This window comes from Xenopus laevis, chromosome 3S, assembly GCF_017654675.1.
Source record: "Xenopus laevis strain J_2021 chromosome 3S, Xenopus_laevis_v10.1, whole genome shotgun sequence".
Lineage (NCBI taxonomy): Eukaryota > Metazoa > Chordata > Amphibia > Anura > Pipidae > Xenopus > Xenopus laevis.
Genome location: NC_054376.1, coordinates 124,614,955 through 124,632,594, shown reverse-complemented (window position 1 = coordinate 124,632,594; position 17,640 = coordinate 124,614,955). Strand labels below are relative to the sequence as shown.

The 17,640-nt window shown below is 41.3% G+C and overlaps 1 protein-coding gene across 1 annotated transcript; it reads right to left on the bottom strand.

The window, feature by feature from the left end:
- Positions 1 to 741: 741 nt before the first annotated feature.
- LOC108703405 (protein lyl-1-like) lies at positions 742 to 16,250 on the bottom strand. Its single transcript, XM_041588898.1, has 4 exons — positions 16,029 to 16,250; positions 8,949 to 9,313; positions 8,760 to 8,851; positions 742 to 1,825 (listed from the first exon to the last, which is right to left on the bottom strand). Exons 1-4 carry the CDS (start codon positions 16,188 to 16,190, stop codon positions 1,359 to 1,361), a joined length of 1,086 nt encoding a protein of 361 aa, XP_041444832.1. The 5' UTR covers positions 16,191 to 16,250; the 3' UTR covers positions 742 to 1,358.
- Between the last annotated feature and the right edge of the window lie 1,390 nt (positions 16,251 to 17,640).

Sequence of the window (17,640 nt, the reverse complement as noted above, 5' to 3'; positions counted from 1 at the left end):
CAAAAACATCAGCCAAAGCTGACCTGTTATCCAGAATGCTTGGGACCTAGGGTTTTTCCAGATAAAGGATCATTCTGTAATTTGTATCTTCATACCTTAAGTCTACTAGAAAACCATGTAAACATTAAATAAGCCCAATAGGCTGGTTTTGCTTCCAATAAGGATTAATTATATCTTAGTTGGGATCAAGTACAAACTACTATTTTATGCCTATTCACAGTCTCTCTTTATGAACTGTCTCACAGTTGGGCATCCCCAGCCCATTCATTCTCTCCCTCTGGACTTGGTCATAGTAGGGCATCCCTTGCCCATTCATGGTCTCCGTCTGGACTCTCTCACTGTGGGCATCCCCTGCCGATTCATAGTCTTCCTCTGGACTCTCTTACAGTAGATCATCCCTTGCCCATTCATGGTCTCCCTCTGGACTCTCTTACAGTAGATCATCCCCTGCCCATTCATGGTCTTCCTCTGGACTCTCTTACAGTAGATCATCCCCTGCCCATTCATGGTCTTCCTCTGGACTCTCTTACAGTAGATCATCCCCTGCCCATTCATGGTCTTCCTCTGGTCTGGACTCTCTTACAGTAGATCATCCCTTGCCCATTCATGGTCTCCCTCTGGACTCTCTTACAGTAGATCATCCCCTGCCCATTCATGGTCTCCCTCCTGTCCAACACACCTGCATTCTCTCATGCACAAAACCCACATACATTCTTTAAAACACAGACAAGGGACACAGGCTTTGTTCTCATATCATAATGATTGTATTACAAATAGTGCATTAGGGTTCCATCACCCAAAGATTATCAATGCTTCAAGAGTTTTAATTGTCCCTACTTTGGCAGTGCATTCTGGGTTTTGGGGTCCGGTCATTTTATCCCTAAATTGATGCTTTTGACCATATTGTCCACTCACTTTGCTCTAGTGTAACTTTGCATTATGGGAAATACATTCTAATGAATCTATGCAACGCCATCACTATAATCCAAAGAGATATCCCAACAATCCATTTGGGGGAGCGCAGTTTTGTTGAATCCAGTTCACATACTGCACATTCAGCATTGTATAGTCCTACAACATTTATCCAATTAGAAAATGTCACAGGGGCATCTCCATCCAATGAAATTCCAGAGTTACTGCAGCCACGCAAAGATGCATCTCCGGAGGTGTTTACAAATACAAATCCAGTGCAGTTAGAACTCGAAAGGGAAAATGCAAATTATAATGCAGACGGGGGAATTCTGGTAATGGGGACCCACAGTACCCACATCATTGCAGTTAGTGAGGTGCATGCAATATGAAGAACAGAAGTGCATTCTGGGCCTTCATCAGTCAGAGTTGGTCCCTCACATGCCCCATCAGCTCCCTCCTACCTCTGCCTGAACTATAACCCTCTGTCTGCTTATAGCTAAGGGCCCCTGGTCCCCCTCTTCCTCGCTTTCCAGACTCTCCCCGCAGCTTCCAGAGACAGGGGACACTGTACCAAACCCTCCTCCATCCTGTGTGTCCTCCGCTCTCTGCACTCGGGCAGGGGGTCTCTTGCTTTCCTTGCCCTTTGAGGGTAAGTCCAGGACAGGGAGTGGGATTCCTCTCTTAGCAGGAGACTGTTTTGTGGGGGAGCTGCGCTGGTCCCCCAGTAACGTAACTAAGAAAGTGATGTATCTCATGGCCAGACGCAGGATTTCATTCTTGCTCAGTTTCTTGTCTGGGGGGTGCGTAGGGATCAGCTTGCGCAATTCAGCAAAGGCCCCATTCACATTCTGCTGCCTCCAGCGCTCCCGGCTGTTAGTGAAGACCCGGCGAGCAACTTTCTGCGGCTGGCGACCTATGGGACGAGAGGAAAGGGTTAATTTGACCATTAAAATGTTGCGCTATGGACATCCCACTTTTCCCTGATACTTCAGCGCCTGCTTCCTTTTCAGCGTCAGTGAGTAGAGCCCGACGCATGCAATGCACCAGTACAGATACAGTAACTAAGGTGGCCATACACGGAGAGATCCGGTGTCGCCAAACAAGTGGATCTCTCCCCAATATGGGCGTAAATAACAAGTTAGGGGCATTTACAGGGGTAGCAGCTAGGCTGGGGGGTAGGAGGGAATTTTATTTAAAATATTCAGATTTACAATAAATCACACAAGAAAAAACAGTTACAATCAGTCACATATTACATTTTTCATATTCAATTTCAACAAGAAAAACAAAGTCCTTCCCACATTTTTTTATGTGTCTCATCTGTGCCACCGGTGATACCATAATACTGCGATAATGATGTACAAAGTGGCTTTGTTTCTTCCACCAGCTCTTTTACCTTTGACCACTGCGTGAGAAAATTCTTTTATCAGATTTAAGTTCATACGTCTTGTAACTTTTTCTCTTAATGAGCTCGAAACTGGACAATCTATAAGAAAATGCTCTTGAGACCCATTCCATTTGTTTACTGTTTTAGCCACTTGTCGCAGATAAGTAGAAACAAAGCCTCCTCTTATCCTTAACTCTTTCACTCTACCACCGAGTAGCCAATCTTTGATAAAAGGTGATGCCCAATCTTTTACACCGTATTCCCACAGAGACTCTTTCCCCTGTACCACCCCTCCAAAGTTAATCTATAGAAAGATGGTGCAGTTTTTCTTTACCTTATCAAGATCTCCCTTCCCAAATGTGATCCCTAAGATTTAGATATGAGGCTACTGGGAATTTCTCAAGTCTGAAACTTGGTTCCCCGTCTAAACTCCAAAAAGCTTCTGATTTTTCATGATTGATCTGAGACCCTGAGGCCTCAGAGTAGCTTCTGATACACTCCAAAACCTTTCCCTCCTCCTCAGGTTTTGACATTACTAGAGTTATATCATCCGCGTAAGCGAGGGACTTAAAGGATCGGCCCAGTGGAAACAGGGGATGGGGGTCTATGTAGGGTAGGGGGGTAGTGTTTTTTTTTATAAGGGGTTTACTTCTCCTTTAATGCAGAAGGTTATATGTTAGTGAAGCTATAACTGTAAGCAAACTATAAGGAATGGGGTCCTAGTGGCAGAACTAAGGCCCCCGCAGACCCAACAATGTGGAGGGACCCTGAGTCCTGAAGGGCCCACTGCCCACTGTGCCTCCATGCTGCCACCGCTCATGCTGCTGGTGAAGGCCCGTGCGTTCCACTGTGGAACGCACCACCATCTTGTTTTTTTTTTTTACTTCTAGCAACTTAGTGAGGAGGCAGGCAGAGAAAGAGTATGCCAAGCAGCTGTGGGAGCACAAGGAAAGAGGAAAATTGGCTACCGGTATTCATCAAGTGTAAAGTAATGTTTTCAATCTATTCACTGATCTTACTGGCAGCTCAGGATTGATGGAGTGCTTATTGGCCATTTTCAGTGATCTTACTGGCATGTGTGTAATTAATGAATTGCTTATTGGTCATTTTTTATTGGTCTTATTGGCATGTCTGGGATTAATGCAGCACTTATTGGCCATATCTACAGTAATTATACTGGCACAGCCATACCTGTCACCCCCCCCCCATTTTCCAAGGAGTTACTTAATTTTGCCCTCCCCCAGTCTAATAAGAGTTGCCCCAGTTTTCTGGCGAGTAGTCAGTGGCTTCAGACTCGCTTGTGTTTCTCACTTGTGGGTCTGAAAATTTTGCAACATGTGCATAGAGTGCCGTGATTCTCCTGATCTCTCCTACTTTTGACAACTCTGCACAGCCAGTGTTAATATGCTGGACAAACTGCACCAATGTTTTTCTTCAGGGCCCCCTGAAAGTTCCTCTGCAGGGGGCCTCACAAACTCTAGTTACACCACTGGGGGTCCCCCACTTTTTTGTTTTTCTGCTGTTTCCCAATTCCAATATCTCAAAGCAAAGCCTTTGTCTGTTCCAGTCTGTCATTGCTATGCACTACAGCTCTCTAGGGGCACCTACTTCCTTTGCACTTACTGTAATTCTCTCCAGTCCAACTTCCTGGGCAGTTCCTACTTGATTAACTCTTCTCTGCGTAGCACAGACTACTGACACTGCAGCACTGAGTATCTTTGTGTGCCTATAATAATATGAATTATGTGCATTTATTTGCTGAAAAGCCCAGACAGCTTAATACAGAAGGCAAATAGCCTCTGCAGCATCACACTGGGACGGCAGGGCCCACTGGGTTTTTTCCCGGTGTCCCGGTGTCCCAGTCCAACCCTGGTTGATGCAGCCTACAGTTTCCCAGCAGTTCATCGATGAGAACATAAGGGTGGCCATAGTCATAACAATTACGATCTTTCTTGGAAACAGTCTTACACACGTGTAGAGCTGAATCGTCAGATATACATATAGAAACAATAGAATTCTACCTGTATCTGACGATTCAGCACTAACAATGGCCGTCCAGCCCAATCGACGAGCAAACCGATATTGGATATCAGTTGGCTTGTTTCCCACCATACATACACTGAATATCATATGAAAATTTGTTGTGTGCATCTATGGCCACCTTAAAAGCATCCCATATCCTACAATGGCACAGAGGTAAATCATTGTTCCCATAGTTAATACTGCACAGGTTCCTCTACTATACCTGTACCAGACTCTTCTTGCCCTTTCCTTTTGTTAAAGGGGTGCTTTAACTGAAATGTGGCCTTTCTGTATGATTTATGACATCAAAGCTGTTGCAATTAGTCTTCCTTTTATTATTAGTTTTATTATTAGTCTTAATTTTTCATTTTATAACTTTTGCAGCTTTTGAAATGTTTATATTTTTGTTTTGCAGTTTGGACTTTCTCTGGCTTAAAGGGAAACGAAAGTCTAAAACATAATAATGCTAGAAATGCTGTATTTTGTATACTAAAGATAAACTTACTGCACCAGAGGCCTAATAAAAAAAATAATTTATGCTTTCAAAGCTGGCCACAGGGGGTCACCATCTTGTAACTTTATTATACATCTTTGCAAGACCAAGACTGTGCACATGCTCAATGTGGTCTGGGCTGTTTAGGGATCGTCATAAATGATCAAAACAGCACAAGTCAAATAATATCTGCCAGAAGCCGATACAGCAAGACTGATTAATAATCAGAATATACAGACTGCACTGGGTCCTGTGTTGTCGTGTAATCTAATGTGGATTTTATAGTTTTTCTATTGTTTAATACAAACTTTCTCCAACTCTGCAGAACCAGTGGCTGCAGCAAAATAATCCTCCAAAAAGAATCCCAGTTTATCTGTTTAAATCTGGCTCCATGATCTTTGTCCCTGCAGCTGGAGTTGGGAACATTAAAAAGGGTGTAAAGGCAAAAATAAAATTCCATTTTTACTTTATTAACTGAAAAAGAAACCTATCCCCAATAATAAATCTGTAAAGTTTTTATAAGAAACCTGACTGTATGCAGTGAAATTCCCCCTTCATTTACTGGTGCGGATATGAATCTCTACACGGACGCCAGCTGTACTACAGGGAAACAAACAAAGCTGCTCGAGTTCTGGGAAGTAAGGTGGGAAGTCCCTCCCCCTACTGTTTAAAAGTATGATCATTTCCCTGCAGAGCAGTTAGGGACAGTCTGAAGTTTCCTATGCACAGCAGACAGAGCAAGTAACTGAAGGGGAGAATTTCACTGCATACAGTCAAGTTTCTTATAAAAACGGTACACATTTTTTAATTAAAGTATATTGGAGATAGGTTTCTTTTTCATTAAAGTTAAAATGGGATTTTATTTTTCTGCCTTTACATTCCCTTTAATTACCCTAGCAACCCTCAAAGTTAATTTAAAGGCAAACTTCCCCTTTAACTTCACATCTATCTCTGTTTTGTTGCCCCCACTGTCATGCCCTGGTCTCTCTCTCTCCTCTCTTTATTGCCTCTCCTTCCTCCAGCTTTCATGTGTTCCACTTCACAAGTTCTTCTGCGGAAGACAAGATTGATAGATAACAGAATCTGCAAACCGACCAGACCACATCCTAGTTATTCCAACTGCCACAAGCCACAGGCACTCCTGCCATATTACATATTACTCAAGTGTGCCCCCCCTATATAATACATCACAGGCCTGCACAAATATATATATATATATATATATATATATATATATATATATATATATATATATATATATATATATATATATATATAAGCTCACAACCTTAAAGGAACAGTAACATGAAAAAATTATATTGTTTAAAAGTAATACAAATATAATCCAGTGGTGCCCTACACTATTAAAACTGCTGTGTTTGCTTCAGAAACACTACTATAGTTTATATAAATAAGCTGCTGTGTAGCCATGGGGGCAGCCATTCAATCACTGGCTACACAGTAGATAACAGATAAGTACTACTATAGTTTATATAAACAAGCTGCTGTGTAGCCATGGGGCAGCCATTCAAGCACAGGATACACAGTAGATAACAGATAAGTACTACTATAGTTTATATAAACAAGCTGCTGTGTAGCCATGGGGGCAGCCATTCAAGCACAGGATACACAGTAGATAACAGATAAGTACTACTATAGTTTATATAAACAAGCTGCTGTGTAGCCATGGGGGGCTGCCATTCAAGCACAGGCACAGTACATCATATTTTCATTACTTTAAAACATTTACATTTTTTGATGTTAATGTTTTTATTTCTAAATGACACTGTTTACATTGCAAATAATTCACTCTACAATATAAAATGTCATTCCTGAACCAGCAAGTGTATTTAGTTGTAATATTGGTGTGTAGGTGCATCTCAGGTCATTTTGCCTGGTCATGTGATTTCAGAAAGAGACAGCACTTTAGGATGGAACTGCTTTCTGGCAGGCTGTTGTTTCTCCTACTCAATGTAACAATGTGTCTCAGTGGGACCTGGATTTTACTATTGAGTTTTATTCTTAGATCTACCAGGCAGCTGTTATCTTGTGTTAGGTTGCTGCTATTTGGGTACCTTCCCATTGTTCTGTTGTTAGGCTGCTGGGGGAAAAGGGAGGGGTGATATCACTCCAACTACAGCAGTAAAAAGTGACTGAAGTTTATCAGAGTCACATGACTGGGGGCAGCTGGGAAACTGACAATATGTCTAGCCCTATGTCAGATTTCAAAATTGAATATAAAAAAATCTGTTTGCTCTTTTGAGAAATGGATTTCAGTGCAGAATTCTGCCGGAGCAGCACTATTAACTGATGTTTTGAAAAAAACATGTTTTCCCATGACACTATCCCTTTAAAAATATATTCTCTACTGTAATACACAGGTATCAGCCAGCAGCGTCATTTTGGTAATCTAGGGAATACCCTGGCCTTACCTAGTCAATGTCTATCTTAATACCCATAAATCCATAGCCTGATACCTACAAGACCAACACCCAAACCACTTCAAGGTCTTAAAGGTAAAATATACTCTGAGAAACAGAAGGATTTGCAACAATCACAGTTATGACGAAGGAGGGGTCTGTCGCTCTGATCTTGTATATTGGGGCTCATTTATCATAATAAATATCATAAACGGGCTGCCACATCACAGGCCCACCCCCGTACATCACAGGCCCGCCCCTTTATGTCACTGGCCTCACCTCTGACATCACAGGTACCGCCCCCTGCCCGGATTCTGAATGCAGGAAAGGTGGCAACCCTAGACCGGCCCTACATCAATCCCACCTATAACATAACATCCCATCTTCCACTAACTCTGTAATCATAGTAATGTTATGAGGTAAAAGTAATAGTGAACACTGCAGGTCTCCATTAAAAGCTACTGTATATCACATAAAACAGCCCAAGTTGTCTGAGGCACTGTGCTCACACGCAAACCAAGTGCACACATACATGCTGGGTTACATCAGCCAATAAATGGACAGAGCTGCTTTTTTCCTCACAAATAACTTCCTGTTTCAGTCAGAACCTGCATTATTTCCTGTCAGGTGATCAGTGAGTGGCACAAACAACACAAAATGGCTGCTCAAGGCAAACAATGTCAAAAAGCCATCACTACTGTTATCTATATGACAGTTTGATCAGATTCTCTGATAGGACACTTATTATACTGCACTTGTTGGTCTTAAATACATATAACGAGCCATAAAGCATTTTCTCCATAATTCCAGCATAGAATTGTGCCTGGCCATATTCCACCCAATGCACCAATATACAGGTGTGCGTGCATGTTGTAGCCAATTAGATAAAGCAACATTCACACTAGGGATTGTGTCATATTTGGCACATATTTAAAATGACATTAGCCAGTGTCAGACTGGCCCGCCGGGATACCAGGAAAACTCCCAGTGGGCCCAGGGGTCAGTGGGCCTCTTGCTTCAATCCATTCAGCCTATTTCGTGGTCATTCCCTATTTCTTTATGGTAAAAAAGAGGATTAATAATGGAAGTATAGTATAGTAATAATATTAATAAAGTATAGTAAGTAGATATAAAAGACTAGGAGAATAAAGAGGTTGACTTCAGAGAGGAGGAATAATAGTTTGGAAAGTGGGCCCATGGTCACGGTTTACGGATGGGCCCACCATTTACACCATCTAAAGTTTTCTGGTGGGCCCCTGGCATTCCAGTCCGACACTGACATTAGCGGTACTTCCGAGTGTCTACAGGCACACTTCAGCAGAAGAGCCAGGACAGATGTAAGGGTACTTGGCTCAACTATATAAAAGTGCAAGGGGAGTATTTGGAGGCAACGCTTGTGTCCAATAGTGGGCAGGAATAATAACAGGCTTTTGTATTTGCTGTAACAAATTTATATTAATTATGTTAATTAAGGCAAACTACACAAATACAAAGAGATGTCCAGTCACGAGCACAGTAATCCTACCTAAGAATGGCACCTCTGGGATGTTAGGGTGACTCCTTTTCTTGAAGCGTCCAGAGAAGATGGGATAAAGACTAGAGGCACGTAGGTATGGACTGTGGAACAAAGAAAAGACAATCACTTACAGCAGTCTCCCCTGCAGAAGGACCTGGGTTTGTTTCTGGTGCCAAGTCCTAGATACCCTAGTCTTACCTGGGCAGATAGGGATGAGGGTGGTACTGTGGGGGGAACAAAGGAGTTCGTATGCCAGGCAAAGCCAACATCAGAGAGGGCACAGGGCGCAGGGTGGTCAGCTCAGGATGCAAAACCATCTTGCTGTGGCCAAGGCTTATGACGGGCACGTTGGCAGGAAGACCCTCTTTATCCATGGGTGTCCGCTTCTTTTCAGTAAGTGAGTCAGTGGGTGAGACCGGGGAACTGGGGGACACAGGCACAGCTGTTGTACCAATGGGTGCTGCTTGGATTTCCACAGGGCTTCCCTCACCTTCCATCCTGGCATGAGTGCGGTCAGCAGAAGGGACTTTGTCATCGGAGGGGCACATGGGAGCAGCAAATACCTGCAGAGGAAGCAGATATGGTTCCCAGTTTCAGTACTTACTCAAAATGCTCCTTTTGTAAAGGAACTTATTCACTGTAACTTTACATTCACTGTCACCCACTTTCTATTGCAACGGGGCACTTCCTTAACTCATGTTCTACAGTTCCCATTCCCTGCAGGTACTTTTTTATTAACCTCTCTCCAAGGAGAGACCACCAAGACATGATTGTCCTTACAGTACATATACCCTTTCTGAAATTGAAATCTTACTGTGCTGAAGGTGCAGTCAGTTATTTGTACAAAATGCAGTCACACCCACACATGATTCTGTGGGGCAGATTTACTAAAGTGTGAAGTGACTAACGCTGGCAACGATTCGCCAGCTTTACCGCCCACAGGGATTTTGTCGATTTACAAATAGGCGCAGGCGTCACTTCACTAGCGAAGGAGATAGACGCTAGTGTTGATTCGCACTCTATCGCCAGGCAACTTTTCACTCTGGCGAATGGACGTTACTCCGCAAATTCACAAAAATGCGGATATTACTGAACGTTACCTCTTTTGCCAGACTTGCCTTTGCCAGCTCAGACCAGGCAAAGTGGAGTGCATAGAACTTCCTCAATCTTCAGTTACACATCATATTTTTTGTGGAGTTCCAAAAATGCTGGAGGCTTTTCTATTTTTCAGGGTGATAGACTACAAAAGTCCTAAAACAATATTTTTGTTTAACCGGTTTTCCCCATACATTTTCTAACATATGGAACACTATTTTACAGTGGGCTCATGTGTAGGGCATTAAAACAACTCTATTGAATTCCTTAAGGTTCCCTGGACATGTCTAGTTATCAGTGTCAATGTAATGTATTAGATGCAACATGTAACAGAAACTTTAAATTCCCCGCCGTATGCAAATTAGCCTGATCACAAGAACTCTAACTAATTTGCACTAGGCAGAATTGAACACTAGAGCATCTTCGCTTTGATTTGCTCGCATTGGTGAAGTAACGATAGCGAACATTCGCCAGCGTCCGTCGGTCAGGAAGAAACTTCGCATTTTAGTAATTTAGCGTTGTCCCAGCAAATTTTCGCCTGGCGAAGCCGTTGCTGGCGACGCTTAGTAAATTTACCCCTATATTGTGCTTCCTAATTGGAATTTAGTTTCTTTGCTTATTGGGTCATCCAGGTAAACAATTATTTCGGAAAGGTTAGACCTCAGGAGTCAGGAGTACTCCAGCAAACACTAAATTACCATAATGGCTTAATAATGTAACCCCAGCAGGAGACACGGTGTAGCAATAGAGCTGTGTGTGACTGGTATATGTTTGTGTAGCAGTGTTTGTGTACACACTGAGAATGTTGCATCAAAAGAACATCCAGAAAAATGAGGAAGTGGTTGAAAGGGCAGGAAGTTTTGAGTATTAGCAGTAGGAACACACAAAGTTATATGGTTTCACAACACAGACCCAAACATACGATTGTCCACAATATATTGATACAACCGGTAAAGGGGGATTCAATTAGACATTAAAGAAAGCTGGGCAGGTTAGTAATGACTACAATTGGCCTGTCATTTGATTTCTTGGTAAATTATTTGTTATGTTCCTCACTATTCTCCCCCCCCCCCCCAATTTCCTTAACTACCAGAAAGCTGTTTTGAGCAACATAAACATAGAAACTATGGCCTTGGATTTTACTGTAAAAAATGTCACAGACATCTTAAAGGAGAAGTAAACCCCTTATTAAAAAAACCCTACCCCCCTACTCTACATAGACCCCCCCCCCTCTGTCCTCCCCCCATCTTAGCTGCTACCCGGGCAAATGCCCCTAACTTTTTACTAACCCCTCGGTGCAGATTCACGGCATCGGAGTTCACGGCAGCCATCTTCTTCTCTTCGGTCTTCATCGGGGAGTAAGTTCCGTATAGGCGAATGCGCAGTTGGAGCAGTCTTCGGGTTTTTGTCAACTGCGCATGCGCCAAAAGTCGAAAAATTGTCAGAAGAAGACACGATGAAGACCGAAGAGAAGAAGATGGCTGCCGTGAACTCTGATGCCGTGAATCTGCACTGAGGGGTGAGTAAAAAGTTAGGGGCATTTGCCCAGGGTAGCAGCTAAGCTGGGGGGGGGGGAGGACAGAGTGGGATCTATGTAGAGTAGGGGGGTAAGGGTTTTTAATTAAGAGGTTTACTTCTCCTTTAAAGTAACAGTAACACACAAAAAATTAAAGAGTTTTAAAGGAATGAAAATACAATGTACTGGTGCTCTGCACTTGTACAGAACTATAGTTTATATAAACAAGCTGCTGTGTAGCCATGGGGGCAGCCATTCAAGCACAGGATACACAGTAGATAACAGATAAGTACTACTATAGTTTATATAAACAAGCTGCTGTGTAGCCATGGGGGCAGCCATTCAAGCACAGGATACACAGTAGATAAGAGATAAGTACTACTATAGTTTATATAAACAAGCTGCTGTGTAGCCATGGGGGCAGCCATTCAAGCACAGGATACACAGTAGATAACAAATAAGTACTACTATAGTTTATATAAACAAGCTGCTGTGTAGCCATGGGGGCAGCCATTCAAGCACAGGATACACAGTAGATAAGAGATAAGTACTACTATAGTTTATATAAACAAGCTGCTGTGTAGCCATGGGGGCAGCCATTCAAGCACAGGATACACAGTAGATAACAAATAAGTACTACTATAGTTTATATAAACAAGCTGCTGTGTAGCCATGGGGGCAGTTCCAGCAGCAAGATCAACTACAACAAAAAATACAGTGAATTATTATTATTATTATTATTATTATTATCCTCAAACATAATCTGGTTTTAAGTTTTTCTTCATCTCCAATGTTCCTGTATGAGGGGGCTGCCATATTTGTGCAGCAGGAGTCTGTTTGCATAAGAAACTAAATGCCCCCATACATGGACCAATAAAAGCTGCTGACAAACAGAGGGTTGGCAGCTTATTGGCCCATGTGTGGGGCCATCCACCGGTCTTTCCCGATCGATATCTGGCCGAAAGTCTTGATGGGGCAGGTTAAAAAATCCCATCGGATCGCGGCCGCATCTGTGCATGTATGTGGTCCCGCGATCCGACCGCCCGTATCGGATGCATTATGATCCGATCGTTGGGCCCCAGGGCCCACAATCGGATCAGCCTGATATCACCCACTTCAATGTGGGCATATCGAGAGAGATCCGCTCGTTTGTAAACATCGTCAAACGAGTGGATCTTTATGTCTATGGCCACCTTTACAGGCTGAGAGGGGACAGTCAGGTTGGCAAAACTGTCAGATTTAAGCACTTCAAGTAACAATTACTTACAAAAGCAGAACTATCAGTGAAAAACTACCAACAAAAACTATTAATGTAGATTACTATTTTTAAAAAATATGTAAATGTCACTATCACTTTAAACAATTGGAACAGCCCAGTCTGCTTTACCGATTGGATTGCCGGACTTGGAACAGATCTGCTTGGTTGGTGACAAATGCAGCAGATCATTCTAGTAACCACAGTTATCATCTATACTACAGTCATTATTATAATGTGTCAGCATATTGTACATGAAATCACAGGGCACTACCCATGTTGGCTTAGAATATAAGTGACTGGGGCACAAGTAATATCGAGTGGGTTTATATCACGCAACTGCAAACCACCCTGTCTGCAAAACGCAATGGGCCACATATTGGGCTAAAAGGTCAATGTTTCCACGTTCTTCATGTTTCTTAAATATTAGGAAATTTACCAGCTCACTCAATATCAGGGGCGTAACTATAGAGGAAGCAGACCCTGCGGCTGCAGGGGGGCCCAGGAGGTATATACAATTTCAATAAATATTGGAGAAACAAGTCAACCTCTAAACATTTTGGGGGCCTGAAAAATAATTTGCTGTGGGGCCCAGTAAAATCTAGCTACGCCACTGCTCAATATATAACCGTATTATCTTTGCTTATAATTGCTGGAGGCCAATTATTGCAATAAATATATATAAAGTCACTAAGATTAAATGCTGTGTGCTAAGAGACACAGGAGATAGAAGTTCACAGTCTAAGTGGATGGGTAACATTCAGGCTCAGATCAACATCAAACAGAGACAGACTGAAAACATTCAGAGAGCGTAGGAGGAGGAGGTAGTAGGAGTCCCACACACATAGGGGCCGATTCACTAACTTCGAGTGAAGGATTCGAAGTAAAAAAACTTCGAATTTCGAAGTGTTTTTTGGGCTACTTCGACCATCGAATGGGCTACTACGACCTTCGACTACGACTTCAAATCGAAGGATTCGTACTAAAAATCGTTCGACTATTCGACCATTCGACCATTTGATAGTCGAAGTACTGTCTCTTTAAGAAAAAACTTCGACCCCCTAGTTCGCCATCTAAAAGCTACCGAAGTCAATGTTAGCCTATCTAGAAGGTCCCCATAGGCTTTCCTAAGATTTTTTGAATGAAGGATATTCCTTCGATCGTTGGATTAAAATCCTTCGAATCGTTCGATTCGAAGGATTTTATCGTTTGATCGAAGGAATAATCCTTTGATCGTTCGATCGCACTATTTGCGCTAAAATCCTTCGACTTCGATATTCGAAGTTGAAGGATTTTAATTCCCAGTCGAATATCGAGGGTTAATTAACCCTCAATATTCGACCCTTTGTGAATCTGCCCCTTAATTTCATGTTAATTTGGGGGATTTTTAAGGATTTTATCTATCGAGCAGGGTCCTCTTTACCTCTTATGTAATCTGTTCCAACGTTTATACTTGCCTATTGAAGAGCCCTGCAGAATATCTTGGAACACTATACATATGAAATAATAATCATAATAATATTTATTATTATTATTAGTAGTAGTAGTAGTATTGTTGATGTTATGATTATTGTTAAAATAATTATTGTTATTTATTATGATTTGGAATAATAAGAATTATTAATAATAAGAAATGTTAATAATAAGAAATTGTAGTCATTTTTGCGGCACCTGTATGGGATAAAACGAAAATAAACACAATGAAAGGATTACACGATCCAGCTGAATTACTGAAGACATATAATGTAAATATGGTACAAAATGGAAAGATACAGTCCACAAAAGTATGTGTCTATACATGGGCAGATTTAGTCAACAGATAATCCTGTGATCCTCGTTGGTTTGAGGATTATCTATCCTGATATATGTACAGTACAATCGCTGTTGGTTGGCTAAAAGGAAGTGAAGAGGAGCTGAAACAATAGAAAAATGGCCAAACATGTGTATGGACACTTATACAGTATTCCCTGTAAGGGTCACCGGCTGGCCAGTTTCCTACAAAATAACTTCTTTGATTAAACTTGTTCAAACTAACGGAGAAAAATAATTCCCTATAACCTCCAGATCCCCTGCCGGCTTGTTTTGACCATCGAATCATTTAAGGAAAGTCGGCAGCCTGGATACAAAGACCAGGCAGTTACTTTCTTTATAGTTTCCCCAATAAACATCTGCATCTACACAGATATGGGCATTAAGCACATATATCTATAGCTGTATATATATCATTAATATCATTACAAGGAATCCACCATACGAGGAGGCCTATAAACACACGGCTTCAGACTTGCACATTTTATTCCCCATGTACAGAGATCAATCATGCCTCTCCTACTACCTTACCTATTGGTTTGTTCCATTAACTCTTTATTCATAATTTCATTTGTATGTGCCACGTGGTGTCAAGTTTGGGGTTTTTACAAAACAGAGATTATATGACCCCTTGTTATTAAACACTCTCTCTCTCTCTATATATATTTATATGATTCGATATTGATCCTAGAAAGAGAGAGAGAGAGAAAGTGTTTAATAACAAGGGGTCATATACTGTATATATATATATATATATATATATATATATATATATATATATATATATATATATATATATATATATATAGTTGTTCCCCAAAATTGACGCACTTTGGAGTGTGTCAAATATGGGGAACTATCTATGATATACTGTATGTGACAGCACCCAGGCATGTGCTGAATATATATATATATATATATATATATATATATATATATATATATATATATATATATATATATATATATATATATATATATATATATATATATATATACATGTGTGTGTATATGAATTTATATTGATCCTCCCTTAAACTTTATGCTAAATGTGCCCATATTTATTTATATATAACGGCTTAATTCTAAGGTGCTGCATATGTATTTATGGAAAATTCTATATAAAGACCTTTATCTCACCAAACCTAAAGTGACATATGTGTATATATATATAGGGTGAGACAGACAGACAAATGATTTGATTATAGAATAGATGAATAATACAAACAGACAATAAAAATAATAATAAATATCAGATTGATTACACGGGCAAATAAAGACAAGAGAATAGACTGATGATACAGACAGACAAGAAATAGACAAACTACAGATGGCAGACAGATATATAGATGACGTATAAAACATTTTTAAGGATAAGTAGACATATTTGATAAATACATTATAAATAAATGACTGGGAGGAAAAAAAAGATATGGGTATTTATATAGACAATAAATAAAATGTATATATATGTATCCATACAAATAAATATTCATAAAATACTCACATTTGAATTTGATGACACAGTTAGACATAGGCAAATAGAGATGAATTAGATCAATGGACAGATAGACAGACAGAGATGTATCTGACAGACACTTACCGGAGTCACACGGCGCAGAAGGGAGGCAGGGGACACATGTTGCGTCTCTATGGGGGAGCGGGGACGGCAGTATGGGGGTGTGGGCAGGGGTGTGTGTGACTGGTGCCTTTCCTTTGATGCCTGGTTTTGGGGGGCTCTGGAGGGAGACACACACACATTCATAGACTAGATGAATCTAGCATTGACTTAGCAAGGGAAGGTGGAGTTAGGCACAGAGTGTGTGTTGGGGGGGGATTTCCTTCTCTCCTCGGTCAGAGGAAGTGTGAGGCTGTAGATAAAGGACAGGGGTCCGGTCTGTCCAGACTGATAAGAAAAATACCTCCCTTCATTGCTTTCCCTATGGCATCCAACCCCAGGGGAACTGGGAATATGTGTATAATAAATATGAATATATATATCCTATAGTAACATAGTGAGTTAAGTTGAAAAAAGACACGTGTCCATCAAGTTCAACCATTTGGGTATACAAGTCACCGTTACATCTCTCCATGCCCGTGCGCTGTACTATAATAAGATATACAGTACTGTAGCACAGGACCAGGATAAATTGACTGCATGACATCTTAGAAATCAGTGCAGTCTGCAGCATGCAGCTTCCGTGACTTCTTCCTGTATAAAATGTGGATTTTACATGCAGCTGGCACTTAAGGGATGAGATGGCAATTGGAGATAAAAGTGCCAGTCCGTACACTGTCAGGGCTGGGGATTAGAAGTGCCCGTGTATATAATGCCTGTGCTGTGCAATAGAAGCACAAGTCTATGTGGCAGATTAACTAAAGGGCGAAGTGACTACCACTTTCAGGGACTTCGCCAGTTTACTAACTGGCATAACTAAGGCATAACTTCGCTAGCAAGGGAGATAGCCGCTAGCAGTGATTCGCACTCTAACGCCACGCAACTTTTTGCTCTGGCCAATGAACATTACTCCGCAAATTCACAAAAATGCAGATTTTTTTTTACTGATTTCGCTCAGACCAGGCGAAGTGCAATGGAGTGCATAGAACTTCCTCTTCTGTTACTTACATCATATATTCTGAGTGGAAAAACTTCTAAGTCCAAAAAACGCTGGCGTCTTTTCCGTCTTTCAGGGTGATAGGCTGCAAAAGTGTTTAAAATTTTTTTGTTTTGTGCATGTGTCGTTATCAGTGTAAATGTAATGTATTCGATGCAGCATATAACATAAAGACGTGCATTCAACTTAAAATTTCCCGCCGTATGCAAATCAGCCTGAGCGCAAGAACTCTAGCGAAGTTGCGCTAGGCAGAATTGAATGCTAGCACTTCTTCGCTTTGATTTGCTCCCATTGCTGAAGTAAAGCTAGCAAAAATTCGCAGGCGTCCGACGCCCAGGACGAAACTTCGCATCTTAGTAAATAGACGTTGTCTGAGCAAATTTTCATCTGGCAAAGTGTTGCGATGGCTGTGAAGCCGTCGCTGGCGAATTTTCACCGGTTCGTAAATTTGCCCCTATGTAGCCTCTATGCTGGGCCTTACGCCTCTACCTCCTGGGCTTTAGAACTGACAGTCAATTTATATATACCAAATAGAAATGCCAGTCTATATACCCACTACATGTGGAATATAAGCACAAGCCTCTGTACCCTCATGTTGTC

What these genes read in the sequence shown, in the direction of transcription:
- LOC108703405 (XM_041588898.1), bottom strand. Translation starts at nt 16,190, where the DNA reads ATGAATGTGTGTGTGTCTCCCTCCAGAGCCCCCCAAAACCAGGCATCA. An exon ending in TTCTGCGCCGTGTGACTCCG is followed by an intron (nt 9,314 to 16,028) that starts GTAAGTGTCTGT and finishes CTTCCTCTGCAG; the next exon opens with GTATTTGCTGCTCCCATGTG. An exon ending in CCCAGAGGTGCCATTCTTAG is followed by an intron (nt 1,826 to 8,759) that starts GTAGGATTACTG and finishes CTCGTCCCATAG; the next exon opens with GTCGCCAGCCGCAGAAAGTT.